The 19,041-nt window shown below is 41.8% G+C and overlaps 1 protein-coding gene across 2 annotated transcripts in view; it reads left to right on the top strand.

Moving 5' to 3' along the window:
* The window catches only part of LRRC8D (leucine-rich repeat containing 8 family member D), a 107,355-nt gene extending 92,281 nt beyond the window's left edge, over positions 1-15,074 (top strand). For both annotated transcript variants that reach the window (XM_015420185.1, XM_015420184.1), the window contains exon 2: positions 12,332-15,074. In XM_015420185.1, coding sequence (XP_015275671.1) covers positions 12,334-14,919 — 2,586 coding nt within the window. In that variant the 5' untranslated portion in view covers positions 12,332-12,333 and the 3' untranslated portion in view covers positions 14,920-15,074. The remainder of the gene's footprint in view (positions 1-12,331) is intronic.
* The last annotated feature ends 3,967 nt before the right edge of the window (positions 15,075-19,041 follow it).

Genomic DNA, 19,041 nt, shown 5'->3' with positions numbered 1-19,041 from the left:
CCATGAGTGCTTTTCTGGATGACTCATTATAGCCTGGGGTTGTTACTGCTGATGCCTCATTCTTGCTAGCGCATGTTCCCTTCTTGCAGCTAATAACCTGCACTTTGGAGCCATTAATCAGTGATAAATTGGCAGAAGGATATGAAGGCTGGTGCCTTTTGAATCTGTCAGTCATCTGTTGCTGTTCAAATTCTCTGTTAAAGTCTAGGAGAAAAGTTTAGCCTTCACTTCTATGACTGCTGACTACCATATTCCCCCTTCCCCCGCCCACCTCTCTGGTTCCAGTTCTTTCTCTTGCACAGACATCCCTCTGCCTCAAACCTGCAAACTACCAGCTGCACCGATAAAGTCTTGTATGGTTTGGCCTTTGATCATAGACCTGTATATCCCTGTACTTTGACTGGAAGCAGTCCTCCCAGTTCTTGGGAAGAGGTCTTTCTCAGCTCTGTTACCTGAACTTCTTTAATTGGAAATGCTGGGGGTTGACTCAGGGACCTTTATAGGTGCCAAATGTGTGTTCTCTCACTGTATATGGGAAGGATTACAGAATGCTTTTGGAATGAATCCTACAGAGCCGTATGTGCTGAAAATACACTGTTTGAATTGGTCAGCCCCATAAACATTCTGGAAAGATCTGTGAGCAGGAGCCAGGAGAAATCTAGTATTTCTGTTCTACAGGGATTGTGTGTGTTTGGCATTTATTTATTTATTTATTTATTTATCACATTTATACCCCGCCCTCCCCCGTAGCATGTGGGAATTGTTGCAGAAGCATTTCAGTTTAAGATAAAAGGATTGCGGTGTGTATATGTATGTGATGCTTCAAATACTCCAGTCTATAGAAAGTTGAAGCTAATGCTGGGTCTGGTTGATTTTTACTTTTAATTTACTAAAAATTATTATCCATTTTTACTTTGTGTAATATCTCAGCTTTCTTCCACTGTAGAACACATGGCAGCATACTTGGAGTTCTCTGAAAGCATTCAGTCACTGTTCAAGACTAAGGCCTGTTTTGCTCTCTAACCATAACCTGGTTGCTTGGTAATCCCCCTACTGCTAATGAAAAGAATGAGCTTTTAAAAATGTTTTAAAAACCAAGTTTTATTTCAGGCCTGGAGTCATTGGCTTGAAATTCCTGAGCTACTTGATAATATTTTTCAGCTGAGATGTGTCTTCCTTTCTGAAGGGATTCTTTGGATCCCTGCCTGCAGTTTAATACCTGTGTTTTTTTTAAAAAAAAACACAAGATCTTTGCTGTTATAGTTTTGAACTGAAGAGAGAAGATGAAAGGTTTTCTTGGTTAAGGAGTTCAATAATCTCCCTCTGATCTTTATAAAGAACATTTTGACATTGACACTAAGTGGAGCTTATCTAACACCTGAAGGAAATCTTTTTTTTTACAAGTAATTAACTAATAGGGATAGTCGTCTCAAAGATTTATTCTGAGTAAGGTGCTCATTATATAAGCCTTTTTTTTGTTCTTATGTGAATGGAACATGCTAACTATAAAATCAAAACTGGATCAAGTGATTTAGTTTTCCACAAAACACTCCTGGTGCATAAATTAGAAAGCCCTAGTTGGCAACTGATTTTCTCCAGAGGGCCACTGTGAAAAGCAAGAAGGAGTGGTGAGACAGCCTCTTAGCTCCCCCAACCTTAAAGTGCCCATTTTTCAGATTTCCACACTTGGGAGCAACAAAATATTTGAGAAATGATATGCTAGATCACAGTGAAATAGAATTCACTGTTGTTATTTGCTCATTTATGTCCAGTAAAATAATACCTGGAATGTTTATTTACCTGGAAAAATTCGAATAGTTGTGGACTTTGATCTGTCACACAAAGTCTGGGTGGGGGGTATGCTAAGAGGGGTTTTCCTAACATCTAATTAAAGGAAATTGAATTGGCTAGGCAAACTATTTATATATACACTAATAGTTATACTTACTGATTTAACCTAGGACTGCAATTTAGTTTCTTAGTATTATCTTTATTGTCTGTAGATGTGTTAATTGCCACTGGTTTTTGTTCTGACGGCTTTCCCTGCATGTAATTTCTTTGGGTTTTCAAAGCCTCATTTAAAAGGGGGGGGAGTGCCTTTTCTTTTTCTTTCAGTGGTACAGGTGCTTGCTGATTAATTGCGTAGGTGCTTTTTCTAATGCTTTTAAATAGCTTTGTACTGCATTCCCCCTCTTTCATGGGACTGCTGGTTTACTCTTAGAGCTACTGACAGATGTGCTCCTACTGATACTGCAAAGGGTTCATGTGGCCAGCTGTGGTTTTGAGCCTTATCTCCATGAAAGGGATTATGGCCAAGATCCCAGCTTCTGCTTAAGCTTACAAAGAGACTTGCAGAAGCACAGATTTCTTTCTTTCTTTCTAAAGATGACTCCCACAGCCTATCACAAACAGTTTTTGAAACCCTCCTCAGTTTCTAAATCATCTGGATACAGTCATGAAGGGATTGTTCTTTGCAGAAAAACGTATCTGAGACCCCCTTCGTGTTATTTTTTCCCAGCATTAAAAAAAATCTGTAGTTTTTTTAAAATGATGTTTATACAGCAATTTTTCTGAGTGCTTTGAACAGGGTAGGCCAGTGGTTTTTGTATTGAAGACATTAACTGAAGGTGGTTGAGAGGGCCTTAAGCAGAACTATAGAGTTCATAGCTGTGCTGCAATTGGAACCAAGAACTTTTTGCGTCACAGCATATGCTGTTAGCTCCAACATGATGCCAACTTCTGTATATTCTCCACTTTTTAAAATTCTGCATGTGTATGATCCTGTGAGCCCTGACCTGGGTAACCCAGTTGTCAGATCTCAGAAGCTAAGCAGGGGTTGGCTTTTGCTAGTATTTAGACCACCAAGGAATACCAGGGTCATGATATGGAGGACGGCAATGGCAAACCACCTCTGAACGTCTGTTGCCTTGAAAACCCTATGGAGTCATTATAAGTCAGCTGTGACTTGATGGCAAAAAAAAAAGATCTTGTGAAGCTGAGATTTCATCTGCTATTATGTGCTCAGCACACTGTTATTATTAACTCAACACTAGGGTGGATCCTTCGATATGTTCGTGTGAGGAGTTGATGGTTGTGGATCTCCCCATGTTCCTCTTTCCCCAGCAGTTCTTTCTAGCCTTAGGAAATTTATTTTTCCAGGGCTGCAGGAACAATTGGAGTCTGCAGTAAGTAGAGGTAAGGGAACGAAATCGTCTTTTTTTGCCTCTTCTTTCTGCAGCCTAGCTGATTGCATGACCCAACCCAGTAAATAGTAGCTATGGTTTTAGCAAGGAAACAGAACAAAATGTTTTAGTTAATGTAAGACTGAAAAAAGTGAAATCATGGCATAGGCATTTATTTAGTCAGCCCTAGAATGCAGTTCTTTTGTGTCTAGAGGGCCATAGTTGGGGTGGGGTGGGGGGGCTGTCAGGAGATCTGTGAAACCCAGGATTCTGATTGAAGGACTTGATTAGGTGTGTTGATGTCTCTCAGAAGTTTATTTAATTTGTCCGTTTAAAACATTTCTACCATGTGCTCACAACTGAGTTTTTCCTGGTAACCTACAAAATGTTATGAAGCACATTAAATTAATAAACCTGATATAGCATTTCATAACAGCAGTTGTTGTTGTTCAGTCACACAGTTGAGTCCGACTCTCGACCTCATGGACCAGATCACGTAAGGCCTTCCTGTCTTCCGCCGTCCTCTGAACTTTGCGCAATTTCATGTTTGTTGCATCTATGACACTGTCTAACCATCTCATCTTTTGCCGTCCCCGTCTTCTTTGACCTTCAATCTTTCCCTGCATCAGGGTCTTCTCCAGTGAGTGCTCCCTTCTCATTTGGTGGCCAAAGTATTTGAGCTTCAGCTTCAGTTTCATTATCTGGCCTTCCAGGGAACAGTCAGGGTTGATTTCTTTTAGGATTGACTGATTTGATCTTCTTGCAGTCCAAGGGACCCTCAAGAGTCTTCTCCAGCACCATAGTTCAAAAGAATCTATTCTTCGGCGCTCGGCCTTTCTTATAGTCCAACTCTCACAGCCACACATGACTACTGGGATTACCATTGCTTTGGCAGAGTGATGTCTCTACTTTTTATCATGCTGTTAAGGTTCGCCATCGCTTTCCTCCCAAGGAGCAGGTGTCTTTTAATTTCATGACTGCTGTCACTGTCTGCGGTGATCTGGGATCCCAGGAACGTGAAGTCTGTCACTACTTCCACGACTTCCCCTTCCATTTGCCAAGGAGTGATGGGGCGGGATGCCATGATCTTAGTTTTTTTGATGTTGAGCTTCAAGCCCACTTTTGCGCTCTCCTCTTTTACTCTGAGCAAGAGGCTCTTAAGGTCCTCTTCACTTTCTGCCATTAGAGTGGTACAAACAAATAACCCCAAAGAGCCAAAAGCAACGAGCTGGTTTTAAAAAAAAAGATAACAGACCCCAATAAGAGCCAAGACCAGCAACAGTGTAAAGGTGTAAAAATCCATATAAATTCATAGCATAATTTGTTTAAAAAAACAAAACTTTTTCTGAAATCATATAAAACTTCAGAAAAAATGTTCTTGCATATCATCCAAAGATCTTGGGAAATAAAAGTCTTAATTTGGAGTCCAGAATTCACAAGAGAGACCACCAGGTAACTAAATGGGAGGAGTGGATTTGACTGACGAGGCACCACCATGGAAAATGTTCTGGCATGTGGATCAAGACCTATAACAGATCTTCACAAACTGGAAGTTTCACGTGGGAAAATGAAATATAGTCCCAGTCTGTTCAGTCTTCTGATTACACTTGCTGATACTACTGTAGATAGAAAAGTTTTATACTGCTGTAACTCATGGCTTTCCCAAAATAATCAAATGGATTGTAGTGAGAGGACATGAATGCTTTTATTAGTTACCTAATTCTACCCCCACACACACCATTACCATGACAGGTCTTATTCTCTCCTAGATCTTTTAATTAGGAGATTTTCTTTAAGCAGAATGTTTTGTTCAGAAGCCTAACTTTATGAACTCTAGGACACACACCCAAGATTTAATATAATTTTGGCTCGTTCACAAAATATATTTTATTCCACTTTGATCAAGAGTTGTAGTTTAATGCATGACCCCTGCCAAGAACTAGAGAAGCGATTATGAAGTTTTTAAAAATGCATTCCAGCCTCCATGGGATATTAAGAAAATCTACAGAATTAATATACTGGCATAAACTGGCTTGGTAAGCACTTTAAAAACGTGGGTAGAAGAGTTTGCTTGTCCTTTGCATTTGAAGAAATGTGCTTGCACATGAAAGCTTATATCTTGAATAAAATGTTGTCGGTCTTAAAGGTGCCGCTGGACTCTAACTTTGTTCTGCTGCTTCAGACCAACACAGCTACCCTCCTGAATCTAGTACTGCTAGTGTTTAGCTTGATAAATGGACTGGAGGGTGGAGTGGGTGGGGAAATGTTTGGTAGCAAGTGGTGCCAAGTTAGCCAAGAAGTTGAAATTCAGGGTAGGCTACTATGGACTCCAGCCTAGGTGACTAGGCAGTAGAATGGCAGGTGATGTTTTGCGTGTTTTGCATTTGAGGACAACAACCCCTTCTCATTAAGCTCACATTGATGGGACCTGAATTGCCTGTAACTATCCTGGAAATGAAATTTTGGGCTGTTGTAGAAAGGCGTGTGCGTTCCAGTTGCAGGAACTGTGACAGGGTCAATGTAGAGTTTTCTAAAACTTTTTTTTTGGCATGCTGTCAAGTCACAGCCAATGTATGGCAACCCTGTGGCATTTTCAAGACAAGAGACATTCAGAGGTGGTTTGCCTTTGTCCACCTCTGCATCACAACCCTGGTATTACTTAGCAGTCTCCCATCCAGATACTAACCAGAGAGCTGACTTTGCTTAGCTTACAAGATCTGATGGGATCAAACTAGCCCCCCCTTCCTCTCTCCCTCCCTCCCTCTCTCTCTCATCTATTGTTGGCATTCTGTTATTGGGGCTCCAGATGTTTAAACTGGGCCTAAAACACAGCTTTAGTTGTGAGAATGCCACGACCCAATATAGATCAGGGCTGCAGTGTCAAGGAAGGGTGCCCATAAAAATATGGTGCCCATGGTTTGCTTTCAGCCCGGTAGGGGGGAAGACAAGCACAATGCAGCCACCTGCATATCTATTTTTTTCTCTACTGGTTCATAAAGAAATTGCATGGGAAAGGAGGGTGGAAAGGCCCTTCCCCAAATGCCACAGCTCAAATTACAGTTCTGGAGTTCCAGTCGTCACGTGTAGTTTGGCCCTATGTGAACTGAGAGAATAGCACTCTCTCTGCCCTGACCTGGCTAGATCTCATCGGATCTCAGAAACTAAGCAGGGTTGCCCCTGACTAGTATTTGGCTGGGTGACCTTCAAGAAATACCAGGGGCGTGATGCAGAGGCAGGCAATGGCAAACCATTTCTAAAATGTCTTTTGCCTTTAAAAATAAGTCTGGCTTGCTACCTAGTGGTGGATAACACTAAAAAAGAGCTAGAACTTGTAGCTGCCAGACGATCTTAAGATTTCCTGGCTATACTACACAGACTGCCATATGATAATTATAATTAGCACTGTCTCTGTCACACACAGCCTGAACATTAGAAAAATAGTGCCTCTGTTCATATAATTTACTCCAACAGCTTAGATGACTTTCTAAGAGATTGGTCAAACTCATGGAGGATAGGCTTATCAGTTGTCTCCAGTGATAATGGCTGTAAAGGGAATCTGCACCATATCTTTGATTATCAGGCACTGGTTACAATACCAAAATAGATGCCTCTGTCATACCCTGTTAGTGAACTTTCTCTGAACATCTGGATACCCACTGGTGGACTGTATGGATGTTCACTCTGATCCAGCAGGGCAATTCTTAGGATGTTAATTTTTCTGTGAACTTCAGCATTTTTTTTTTAAAAAAAACCTTGCAGTTTGTGTCTAAAACTCTTGGCATCACTGGTTGAATCATAGGTAAGAGGATTACAGAGAGCTGTTAAGTGTTCTTAGCTGTTGGAAACCATTTTGAATGCAGGACGAAGCACTTCGTGATGGATTCCCCCACTCCAGAAATGTAATTTTTCAAGTCGCTGATACCTCTCAGTTGCATAGGAAAACAATTGCAGGGACAAGTGACAAGCCAACTTTGCTTGAAACTGACAATTGTGTAAATCAGTTTATTTTATATTTCAGTGATTTGTATTAATAGCCAAGTAAGTAGCAAGGCAATCTTTCAGCCTGATACCGTCACAGAGCTAAGGCCTTGTTTATTCCAAAAATCTATAGCTTTGACATATGAAATAGGCATCCTGAGAATCTTGGTTTTAAATTAAAACAATTGTCTTAATTACAGAGGCAAAGCTGAATATGTGGACAGTGCTAAAGGTTCAAGTGATGGAGATAATCTGAATAGGACTTGCAATGATCAAGGAGCTGAGATTTTAGTATCTTCCACTGTCCTCCTCTAATTACTACTATGCCTTGTTGAGATAACCAGCTCTCGACAGACAAATATTTGGTACCTGGGTAAAGTCTGTGGAGGGAAGAGCCCAAAAATAAAGAGGCAGCACCAGCAGAAAAAAATAATGTTCCTCCAAAATGTATTGCTGTTGCTTACAAGTAGGAATGGGCATGAACTGAACCACGAAGCAAACTTCATCACAAAATCAGGACAGGTCTGCTGTCACAAACTTCCATGAACTTTTAAATCAGCTTGTGGTGGTTCGTGGATAAAGCAGAAAGCAAGGGTTTAAAGGGACTCAGAGTCCCTTTAAACCCCTGCTTTCTGTTCCTTGCGAAAACCTCAAAAACAGCTGAGCGGAGTTTTTCGAGCGCTCTCCACTGCTCAGCTGTTTTGGCCTGTGCAAGACAGCCTGAAACAGCCGAGCAGCTCAGCTATTTTTGGGGCTTTCTGCAAACCCCGTTTAAAGGGACTGCGGTCCCTTTCAACAGGGTTTGCGGGGTCATAAACCAGTTTTGTTTGCAAACGAACCTTCTGGTTTGACTTGGTTCGTGATTTGGCTATGAACCAACACAAACCGCATTTTTCCGGTTCATGCCTGTCTCTACTTACAAGTGCTCCATCAATATGCAATGCACCTGTAAATGATGCCAGTGAGTCTACAACGTCTACCAGGAATGCTCCCTCTAAGCTGTGGAGTCTTGTGAGCAAAAATTCCACTTTGTGAGCTACTGGCATTAAAGTTGTGAGCGAGTTGGCTGCTGCATAAATCAGTTTGCTCTGGAGCCATCCTTCCTGAGCTAAGACAAAAATCTGTGAGCTGGAGGCTAAAAAGCTGTGAGCTAGCTCACACTAACTCAGCTTAGAGGGAACCACTGATCACAGGCACAAAGACTGGGCATGCATGCAGGAAAAATAATTCATGCAAGATAATTCATCCTAGCCAAAGAGGACCCATTGTCATGTATATAACACACTATTGTTTGCATTGAGAAGGCAGTGTAGAAAAGCATTAGCCAGTTTACAGATGGGAAGCACCAAAGCCAGAGGGCCTAGCTGCAATGACAATCAGTGAATCTGTGGTAAAGATCTCAGAACCCAGACAGAGCACTTAAAACTACAAGCAGAAATAAGCATGTAGTAAACAAGCCTCCCTTCCTCCCAGTCTGGCTGCTGCTGCTTAAATCTTCTGTGTCCTCGATGTTGTCAGCTGCTTTCTGCATCGCTTGATCTACTCACTGCAGCTGATAGTTAAGCTAATCCTGAGATTTACTGGTTCCACCACAAGCAGGTGGACCACTGTCTGGCTGAGTTGCCTTGGGCAAAACTGCTGAACTTGCGTGGTGACATTGTGTAGGTGGTAAGGACTAGGAGTGTGCATTTTTTTTAACCAGTATTTTTTCGGTTCAGGTCTATTGGACCTGAAAAGAATTTGGGATTCCCAAAAAGTTCAAGATCCAAATACCAGTCTGGTATTTGGATCTGGGATTTTTTGGAGATCCCAAATATTTTTTGGTCCAATAGACCCGAACTGAAAAATGCCAGTAAAAAAAATACCGATAATAAAAAACACAGTGAGACATGATGAAATTGTAACCAGCAAAACAACTGCATGTAAAAAATTGTTTTTACCTAAACAGAGACAAACTACTCAAATTATTCTGTAAAAATGAATTTTATATCGTATATATAGTTCATAAATACAAATTCCAAAGCTATTCATATATCAACAATATCAAATTCTCAAATCATAGGGCAAAAAAACAAACATTCCCACAGTCCATCAAAGGCTCATAAATTACTCTGTTGAAGGTGCTTGGGTGTCTTCAGTTTTCAGGAGCAGAAGCCATGTTCCAAGTTGAAGCTAGACAACCGAGCCACAACTCTGATATCCAAAGACGGTGGTCCCAATGAAGTCTTCCTACGAGAACTCTAGCAGTGTTGGTCCATGCTTTGCCTGGCAAGGCTTTTTCAAGTAGGAACCACTTAAAACAGGATATCACTGAATCCAAAACTCAGGCATATTCTTCCAAAATATCTATTCAAGGCTTTCTTCTGGCTTAAAACTGCCCTGGGCTGCGGTCACACGTAACAGAAGCCACACAAGTGAGACGGAAAACAGCCGGAGTTTCCGGGCGCGATCTCACCAGCACATCTGGGAAGCGTAGCACTCCTGTGGCTCAACCGAGGCTTCCAGCCGAAACTGCGTGGCAAAAAACTAGTACCTTGGAGGTACTAGTTTCCGTAAACTGCGGGGCAAGGGCGGGCGTCTGATCGCGTTTCCGGTGGCATCCGGCGCCCGCCCATGTCCCCTTGCAAATAAGGTGTTTTGTTTTTGTCCAAGTCTCTGTGGATGCGCATGCACACCCAACGGAGCATGCGCATTTGTCATGTACACAAAAATAAAAAACAGTTTGCCGTGGTGCGCGCTTCTTCGTTGTGCGCCGGCTTGTCCTGTGATCGGCACCTCTCCCTTGCCATGGAACCTCCACGGTACCTCCACAGGAGGTCTGATCACGTAACTGCGCAGTAGTTTGCCCCAGGGCAAACAGCCACGCTTCTCCTCTGCAGTTTCCTGCCCGTGTGACCGGGGCCCTGGTATGGTATTCGGATTTTTTGGAAATCTCAATTTTTTTTACATCCAATAGACCCAAACTGAAAAATGCCGGGGAAAAACCACCAACTAAATCCTGGGGCTGGTTTGGCTTCTCCTGCAGCACGGCTTAAACCGAGCTGCAGGAAGAGACAGTGCAGAACTGTGCCAGAAGGGACCAATCAGCTCCCATGGGTACAGCCAATTTTAAACCGGACTGCACAAATTACACTAGAGACTTCTGTCTTCTTATACAGTTCCAATTACTATGATAAACAATACATACAATAATGTTTTTGCCACTGTGCATAAATAACATTTATACCAGTTGAACAGTGACCTAATAGTCCTTGAAAGTACAAGTCTTTCTTCAGAATGATGCAGTCACCAGCTCATGATGCAGAGAGGTGTATCAAATAGAAAACACAAAACAGATGGCACGGGCTAGATTGCTTTGCCGTTTTCTAAGGCTTCACCAGGCTGCTTTCCTTCCTGGTGGAGCCCACCAAGCTCTGGTAAGATTCAAAATGATGCATAGTCTACAAATATATTCCAAACAGCTCTGATGAAACCTTAAGAAACGACAAAGCAACCTAGGCATGCCGTTGCTGCTCCTTTGGTTCGCACTGCGGCTATTCCTGAGCCCATGTCGTCTGTTTTGAGTTTTCTATTTGAAACACCTCTCTGCATTGTGAGCTAGTGACTGCATCATTCTAGAAGAAGAAGAGATTGGATTTATACCCCGCCCTTCACAACCCAAAGGTGTCTCAGAGTGGCTTACAAAATCCTTTCCCTTCCCCTCCCCACAACAGACACCCTGTGAGGTAGGTGGGGCTGAGAGAACTCTGACAGAAAGTGCTCTTTTTCAAGACCAGCTGTGCCAGAACTACGGCTTGCTCAAGGTCATCCAGCCAGGTGCAAGTGGAGGAGTGGGGAATCAAACCCGGTTCTCCCAGATTAGAGTCCGCGCACTTAACCATTACACCAAACTGGCTCTCTAAAGAAAGACTTGTACTTTCAAGGACTATTAGGTTACTATTCAACTGGTGTAGATGCTGTTTATGCACAGTGGCAAAACCATTATTGTGTGTATTGTTCATAATTAGAACTGTATAAGAAGACAGAAGTCTCTAGTGTAATTTGTACAGCGTGACAAATTATGCTGTTTATTTGTTTGCATAACTGCATTTGCTGTATTTCCAGTCTTGTGTGGGCAGCAGGAGAAGGCAGCGCAGAGCTGTGCTGGCAGGGAGCTCTCAAGTCCCCACGGACCCAGCTGATCCTGGCCTGGCTTCTGCAGTCCCTTTAAGGGACTGCATAAGTCTGCCTGACAAACAGCTGAGAGGCGGGAGCAATCTGCTACTGTGCTCTGCTGTTTTCAGATCTACCCGAAGTTCCGGAATATATCTGGGATTGTCTTGGGATTTTTTTTTCTTTTTTGGTTTTCCTGAGAAAACCCGGATACATTTGGGAAGCCAAAATTTACCCAGAAAATACCGATATTTTTGGGTCAGGTAGATTTGAATGCACATCCCTAGTAATGACTTGAAGAAGCCCCGCCAACAAGGCAGTGCAGCTTCTTTTTAAATGTTGGAAGCTGATGGGTCAGCAAGGCAGTCTTCCAGCATCCAGTTTGCTGTCACTAGTGTAGCCTGTTCAGTGGTAGGAAGGAAAGATGTGATTACTTGATTAAATTTTGTATGTGAGGGCTGCTGCTATGCATCTGGTGCTTCTAGGAATGTTCGAGGCACAGGCCATTTTTTTTTTTTTTAATGGGCATGATCTGTACAGGGTGCAAGCCTCCCCCAACTAGTCAGGGCAATAGTTTCCATTTATTTGGCAACCATATTCCTTAGCTGAGAGTTTCTTGGCTATTTAAGCTCTGTCTCCATGCCCCCTTTGCCATTGACTATTCCAGTCTATTGAAAACATTGCCATGAAAACCTATATCTTGGAATTGACATAATTTATGCTAGTTAAACTGTGTGATTAAAATGTAATGTATATGTAAATTTATGTGACAGGCATAATTTTGAGCATCCAACTAAAACTTTCATTATTTCCAGCTCCACTTTCAGGCTGTTATTGGTAAGAAAACTATTTTAGATATAGTAAAGTGCTATACATATATACCAGAGTTATTTTAAGAAAGTAGGTGAAAGGTTCTGGCATTCCTTAGTTTTATCAGGTTTATAGTTTTTTTAAAAATGTAGATTTAGTTATAGTTGTGTTGGCCAGCGACAAATGATTGTTTCTTTGTTCTGTTACAGGAATGTTTACCCTTGCAGAAGTTGCATCTCTTAATGACATTCAGCCAACATACCGTATCCTAAAACCATGGTGGGATGTATTTATGGACTATCTAGCAGTTGTTATGCTAATGGTCGCCATCTTTGCTGGAACCATGCAGCTGACCAAAGACCAGGTGGTCTGTTTGCCTGTGTTGCAGTCCGCTGTAAATGCAAAAGTGCAGCCCAGCTCCACGGGAAGTGCTAAAGCAGCCAGTGTTGTACCAGAATCAGAAGCAACTGCTGTTGAAGAGAGCGAAACATGGCCAGCAGGGACAGTTTCCTTTGAAGGGGCATCTGCCGTTACATCTGACATACCTCTAAGCAGAACTACCTATTCACCATTGCACTCCACTGTTGCAAACCAGGAAGCAAAGAAGGAGCAAAAAGACTCTCTGGGCCGAAAAACTAACTTGGATTATCAACAATATGTTTTCATTAACCAGATGTGTTATCACTTGGCTCTTCCTTGGTATTCAAAGTATTTTCCCTACTTAGCACTTATACATACTATTATTTTAATGGTCAGCAGCAATTTTTGGTTTAAGTATCCAAAAACTTGCTCAAAGATCGAACACTTTGTTTCTATCTTAGGGAAATGCTTTGAGTCGCCTTGGACTACAAAAGCATTATCTGAAACGGCATGTGAGGATTCTGAGGAGAATAAGCAGAGACTCACTGGGGCCCAGTCTCTGCCAAAGCATGTCTCAACCAGTAGTGACGAAGGAAGCCCTAGTGCCAGTACCCCCATGATAAGCAAGTCCGGTTTCAAATTCTCAGCAGAAAAGCCAGTTATTGAGGTCCCCAGCATGACCATTTTGGATAAAAAAGATGGCGAGCAAGCCAAAGCCCTTTTTGAGAAAGTACGTAAGTTTCGGGCCCACGTAGAGGACAGTGATTTGATTTATAAACTCTATGTTGTACAGACTGTCATCAAAACTGTGAAGTTCATATTTATTCTCTGCTACACAGCAAACTTTGTCAATGAAATCAGTTTTGAGCACAGCTGTAGGCCCAAAGTGGAGCATCTAACGGGCTATCAGGAGTTTGAATGCACACACAATATGGCTTATATGCTGAAGAAGTTGCTCATTAGTTACATTTCTCTCATTTGTGTTTATGGTTTTGTGTGTCTATACACCCTCTTTTGGTTGTTCCGGTTACCTCTGAAGGAATATTCTTTTGAGAAAGTTAGAGAAGAGAGTAGCTTCAGTGATATTCCAGATGTTAAGAATGATTTTGCATTTCTCCTGCACATGGTTGACCAGTATGATCAACTGTACTCCAAGCGATTTGGTGTCTTCTTGTCAGAGGTGAGTGAAAACAAACTGAGGGAAATAAGCTTGAACCATGAGTGGACTTTTGAAAAGCTGCGGCAGCATGTCTCCCGTAATGCCCAGGATAAGCAAGAATTGCATCTCTTCATGCTGTCAGGGGTCCCAGATGCAGTGTTTGATCTGACGGATCTGGATGTGTTGAAGCTTGAACTGATACCTGAAGCAAAAATCCCAGCAAAAATTTCCCAGATGACTAACCTTCAAGAGCTGCATCTCTATCACTGCCCTGCAAAGGTGGAACAAACGGCCTTCAGTTTTCTTCGTGACCACCTGAGGTGCCTGCATGTGAAATTCACAGATGTGGCAGAAATCCCAGCTTGGGTATACTTGCTTAAAAATCTTCGGGAGTTGTACCTGATAGGCAACTTGAACTCTGAAAATAATAAAATGATAGGACTTGAGTCTCTCAGAGAACTAAGGCACCTTAAAATTCTCTATGTGAAAAGCAATTTGACCAAAATTCCCTCTAACATCACTGATGTAGCACCACATCTAACCAAGCTCGTAATTCATAATGATGGCACCAAGCTCTTTGTACTGAACAGCCTTAAGAAAATGATGAATGTAGCCGAGCTAGAACTGCAGAACTGTGAACTGGAGAGAATTCCACATGCCATTTTCAGTCTCACTAATTTACAGGAACTAGACTTAAAGTCAAATAGCATACGCACAATTGAAGAAGTCATCAGCTTCCAACATTTAAAAAGACTGACTTGTCTGAAGTTGTGGCACAATAAAATAGTCAACATTCCTTCTTCCATTACTCATGTAAAAAACTTGGAGTCGCTTTATCTCTCCAATAATAAACTTGAGTCTTTACCAGCTGCAGTGTTCAGTTTACAGAAACTCAGATGCTTGGATGTAAGCTACAATTCCATTGCAGTGATTCCTGTGGAAATAGGTTTGCTTCAGAACCTACAGCATTTGCATATCACAGGAAACAAAGTTGATATTTTGCCAAAACAGTTGTTTAAATGCTCAAAGTTGAGGACTTTGAGTCTGGGTCAGAACTGCATCACCACAATCCCAGAAAAAATTGGTCAGTTGCTGCAGCTTACTCATCTGGAGCTGAAAGGGAACTGTTTAGACCGGCTCCCGGCCACACTGGGGCAGTGTCGGCTTCTCAGGAAAGGTGGACTCATTGTGGAAGATCACCTCTTTGACACGTTGCCTTCAGAAGTCAAAGAAGCATTGAACCAAGACACAAACATTCCCTTTGCTAATGGGATTTAAACAGTGATAGAACTCTTTAAAAGAATAGCATAGACAATGCTAAAGTACGAGTTATCAAATCCCCGTGTTAAGAAATCTGGAACTCTCTTTTGTAAAGAAGGACTGTTAGAAGGTAGAAGCAGTTTGGTGTCCGTAGTATTTTAAAACATCATTTCCAAAATTTTTGGGAGTGAAAGAGGGTGGGTGGGGAACCTTAAACGATTCTGATTCTTTCTATTTTAAGCTGTTTGTAACTTGGATGCTGCCGCTTTTGAATGTTTACAAATTTGCTCGCCTGCTTAATGTATATGATTAAACTGGTGACCTTTTCTTACTATAAATAACTTCAAGGCCTCGGCTCATTTCCTATTTGAAGTACCTTTTTCATTCAGTTTCTCAAAGTGGGGTGTTAATAGGCATCAGCAAGCGGACGTTGTGGGCACATCCAGTAGTTAGTTATCTTTTATGGGCCTCATCTGCACTGTTGTGTGAATAGATAGATGTTGCCATGCAGATCAGATAAAACCTACCATGCAGGTTAGGGTGCATCTCTATCTATTGTTTCTAGTCCTCTAGTCAACTACATATTGCATGCAGCACTGGCTTCTGGATCATGGCCAGTGGCTTGGCTTAGGTGTGTAGCAAAAGGATATTTGGCTGTTTCTCTTAGTACTATTACTTATGATAGCCTTCACTTTCAAATAATTGAAAGAGTCCTGTCTTTTGCAAGCCACTTCCTGTTCAACCCACTTTAAGTACATATTTCCTGCTACTTTGGGCTTCATGTCATGCCATATTGTGCTAAGAGTGGGATTTTTAATGTAAACAATGTTAAAAAGTAGCTTCTAAAATAATTTTAAAATGCACTAAATAGAAATTGTACTTTTTAGAACACCATTATACTGTTTAGTATAATACAGCATTCCTTACATTCCTTTCTTAAAAGTCATGAGAGCAGGGCTGTCAGCAGAAGGAGACTGGAGGTACAAAACTGGGAAGGCCCAAGTCAGCTGGAGGGCCCCTGAAGTCAGCCTGGTGCTGCATCCAGCTGAATGCCTTTCCAGTGATTTTCCTTTTGATGCAGTTCTGGTTGCAGCTACTAGGGCACAGGGAAATCTGAGCACAATAAAAGGCACTCTGCCTATCGGCTAGGCTCCACTTCTGCAAGACTGAAGCAAACTTGCCTAACAGATCATGCTGAGCCCATCAACCAATCCAGCACTGGAACAAGACAAGACAGCACACTGATGGCTTCCTTTCCTTGTACCCAGCTCAGCCATATCTTGCAAAGTGGTAGTGTATTGCAGCAAGATAAAACAACCTTTCCATCCCTTTTCCTTAATTTATCTCCCTCTTTTCCAACTTTTGTTAATATTATAAAGAGAAGGTTGTGTGGAGGCAATATTTCCCCATGATCCAACAAAGTAGTAAACGGACCCCCCCCCCACCCCCTTACATGCATGGTAATGGAACATTAATTTGTTTTAGTGGCTATACACATGAAACAGAAGTTAGAACTCTCATTGTTGTTGTGTTGATGGAAGCTCTAATAGCCCTTTGTAAAGGCTACTTTGCTGTATGGCAAATGACATACTCTTTTTAATATCATTCAAATTAGATTTATAACAAATGTCATACCCAGTCTTTCCCCCAGTGGGGGTCCAAAGTTGCATTGTTCTCCTGTCCTCCATTTTATTCTCACAACAACCCGTGAAGTAGGTCTGGCTGAGAATGTGTCACCCAGCAACCTTCTATGGCAGACTGGGGATCTGAGTATTAGAGACACATTTTTTGTTTAAAAGCTCTCTTATTACATGTTGCCTCTCGTGAAGATAACCTGGTTCATGGTGTTCGAATGCCCTTAATTTTTGGCACTATAACTTCCATCATCATTCTTGAGTTGATGGCCAGTTTTCAAATGTGTAGCATAGTTTTCTGATGAGTTATGCCTGCCACAAATAGAGACTCTTAGCTTTCACTGCAAATGGCATGGGTGTGTGTGTCTTACCTGGGCCGGGATATTCCCATGTGTTTCAAGTTTGGCCCTGGAATTCCCACAGTCATCTTGAACCTGGTGGCCAATTTTGAGTCTCCTAGCTTTATTCTCCTATGAGTTAAGCTTGCCACAGGTGGACAGACAGGCTGATTATTTTATTACTATAGATTCATGGTAACAGCAAGCAAAATTATTTGTTTTGTTGTGATATTTGGTTTGGATCAAGGTCATGGGGGGCCCTGTGCAAGAAATGGGCTTGGATTGACCTTCACAGGGAGGAATTTATATAGCAAAGGACCCACTGGTATCATGGCCTGCTCTTTCCCCTAACCAAACATATAGGTGATATCTGGAGCAGAGTTTCCTACAGAGATTGTGGAGGAGGCAGGATGGTTCGCAAAAGGAAGAAGCACTCCCAGTGTAATGCAATGCCTAGGTGTTCTATGGATTTATTGGCTATAACCATCTCCTTGAATAATGTCTGGAGGCTCAACGGCAGCAAATACAATTGCAATGAAACTCAAGGGTCTTTTTGTAAGCATCAGCAAAATTGAAAGTAGCCCCTAGGGATTTGATTTACTCCAGTGATTTATTTAGGAGATTTATAGGCCACTTCTCCAGAGCCCTACTTGAGGCAGCTAACAAAGTAAAGATAACGCAATAAAACCATAAAAACTAGCTATAAAATTGTTGATAAACCTCAGTGAAGGAGCATAAAAACAGCAGCATGTTACTGTAGAAGTCAAAAGCTGTAGTCATAAAACAGCAATAGTTATACATACAGCAGTATAAAGAAGAAGAAGAGATTGGATTTATACCCTGCCCTTCACTCAGAGTCTCAGAGTGGCTTACAAACTCCTTTCCCTTCCCCTCCCCACAACAGACACCCTGTGAGGTAGTTGGGACTGAGAGAGCTCTTTCCAGAACTGTCCTTGAGAGAACAGGTCTGACAGAACTATGGCTTGCCCAAGGTCATCCAGCAGCTGCAATTGGAGTAGTGGGGAATCAAACCTGGTTCTCCCAGATTAGAGTCCATGCACTTAACCACTAGACCAAACTGGCTCTCTGTAAAAGCTATAAAACAACCAGGTCAAAAGAATTAGCTAAAACTTTAATTAAAAGCCTGGGCAGAGTCCCTGATGATAGCTCGAACATCCTATTTAGAACCAGTTAAAGTATCCAGGCATTTACCAAAGGCAACCTGTGTTAAGAACATTACAGTAGTCAAAGGTGAGTGTGATCAGAACATCAGACTTCACATTTTGAAGGCTGCGCAGAAACTAGTATGGATGCCAGCCATCCTCCAGGTTCATACCTTATTCCTGAAACTATTCAGGCTATTAATAATGGTGCATGGTAGATGCTAAGCAAAAAAAGCAACCATAAAATGGATGACACTAAAATCTGACTAAGGTCTGAATATTGTCTTTTTCTGAATCTCCATAGCTGATTTGTCTTCCATTTCAGACCAATCCATTAAGTGACTCAGCCCATGTTTTGGAGAGAAGGTAAATAAGCTATGTTCAACTTGCTTCTTTCCTGTTAGTATGATTCTTTAACAATGACCTATCCTGCTCCTACAGCCATTTCATACACTATGGTATGTAGTTTGCTGAGTAAAATATAGAATTTTTGCTAGCTTCTTTATATGAAGTACATCACTGATGCTGCTTCGTTATAAAACCAGACATACTTTCCGTCATTCCAGATGAGCTGACCTAAATCCTCTTTGTTTACATTCTAATCCTTCATTGCCTTGTTGATGAGAAAGGAAACTAAACAAATTGACTTGGATCATGCCTAAAAATTCCAGATGAAAAGGGATTTGTTTCTGATTTCCCCTTCCCATGGTAGACCTCTGACTCCCAGCAAGCTGGGGATCTCTCATCCTCTGGGAGCAGCATTTCAGGGGTCATTTGGGGCTGTACTGGGACAGGGAAGGAGGAGAAGTTGGGCTCATATGGAAAGAAATTCCATCCATCACCTGAAGTTTAAGGCAGGATTTAAGCCAATGTGCTTCAAATGTTGGACTAAATAACTCTCTCCAAAGAAGGGCAGAACAAGTAAGTTCTCTAGTGATGAAATAAAAGATCTAGAAACCAACCACTGCCAAAAACCAACCACTGCCAGAACTCCATTATCATTAT

This window comes from Gekko japonicus, unplaced genomic scaffold, assembly GCF_001447785.1.
Source record: "Gekko japonicus isolate JY-2015 unplaced genomic scaffold, Gekko_japonicus_V1.1 scaffold134, whole genome shotgun sequence".
Classification (NCBI taxonomy): Eukaryota; Metazoa; Chordata; class Lepidosauria; order Squamata; family Gekkonidae; genus Gekko; species Gekko japonicus.
This window is presented reverse-complemented; position numbering and strand designations above follow the sequence as displayed.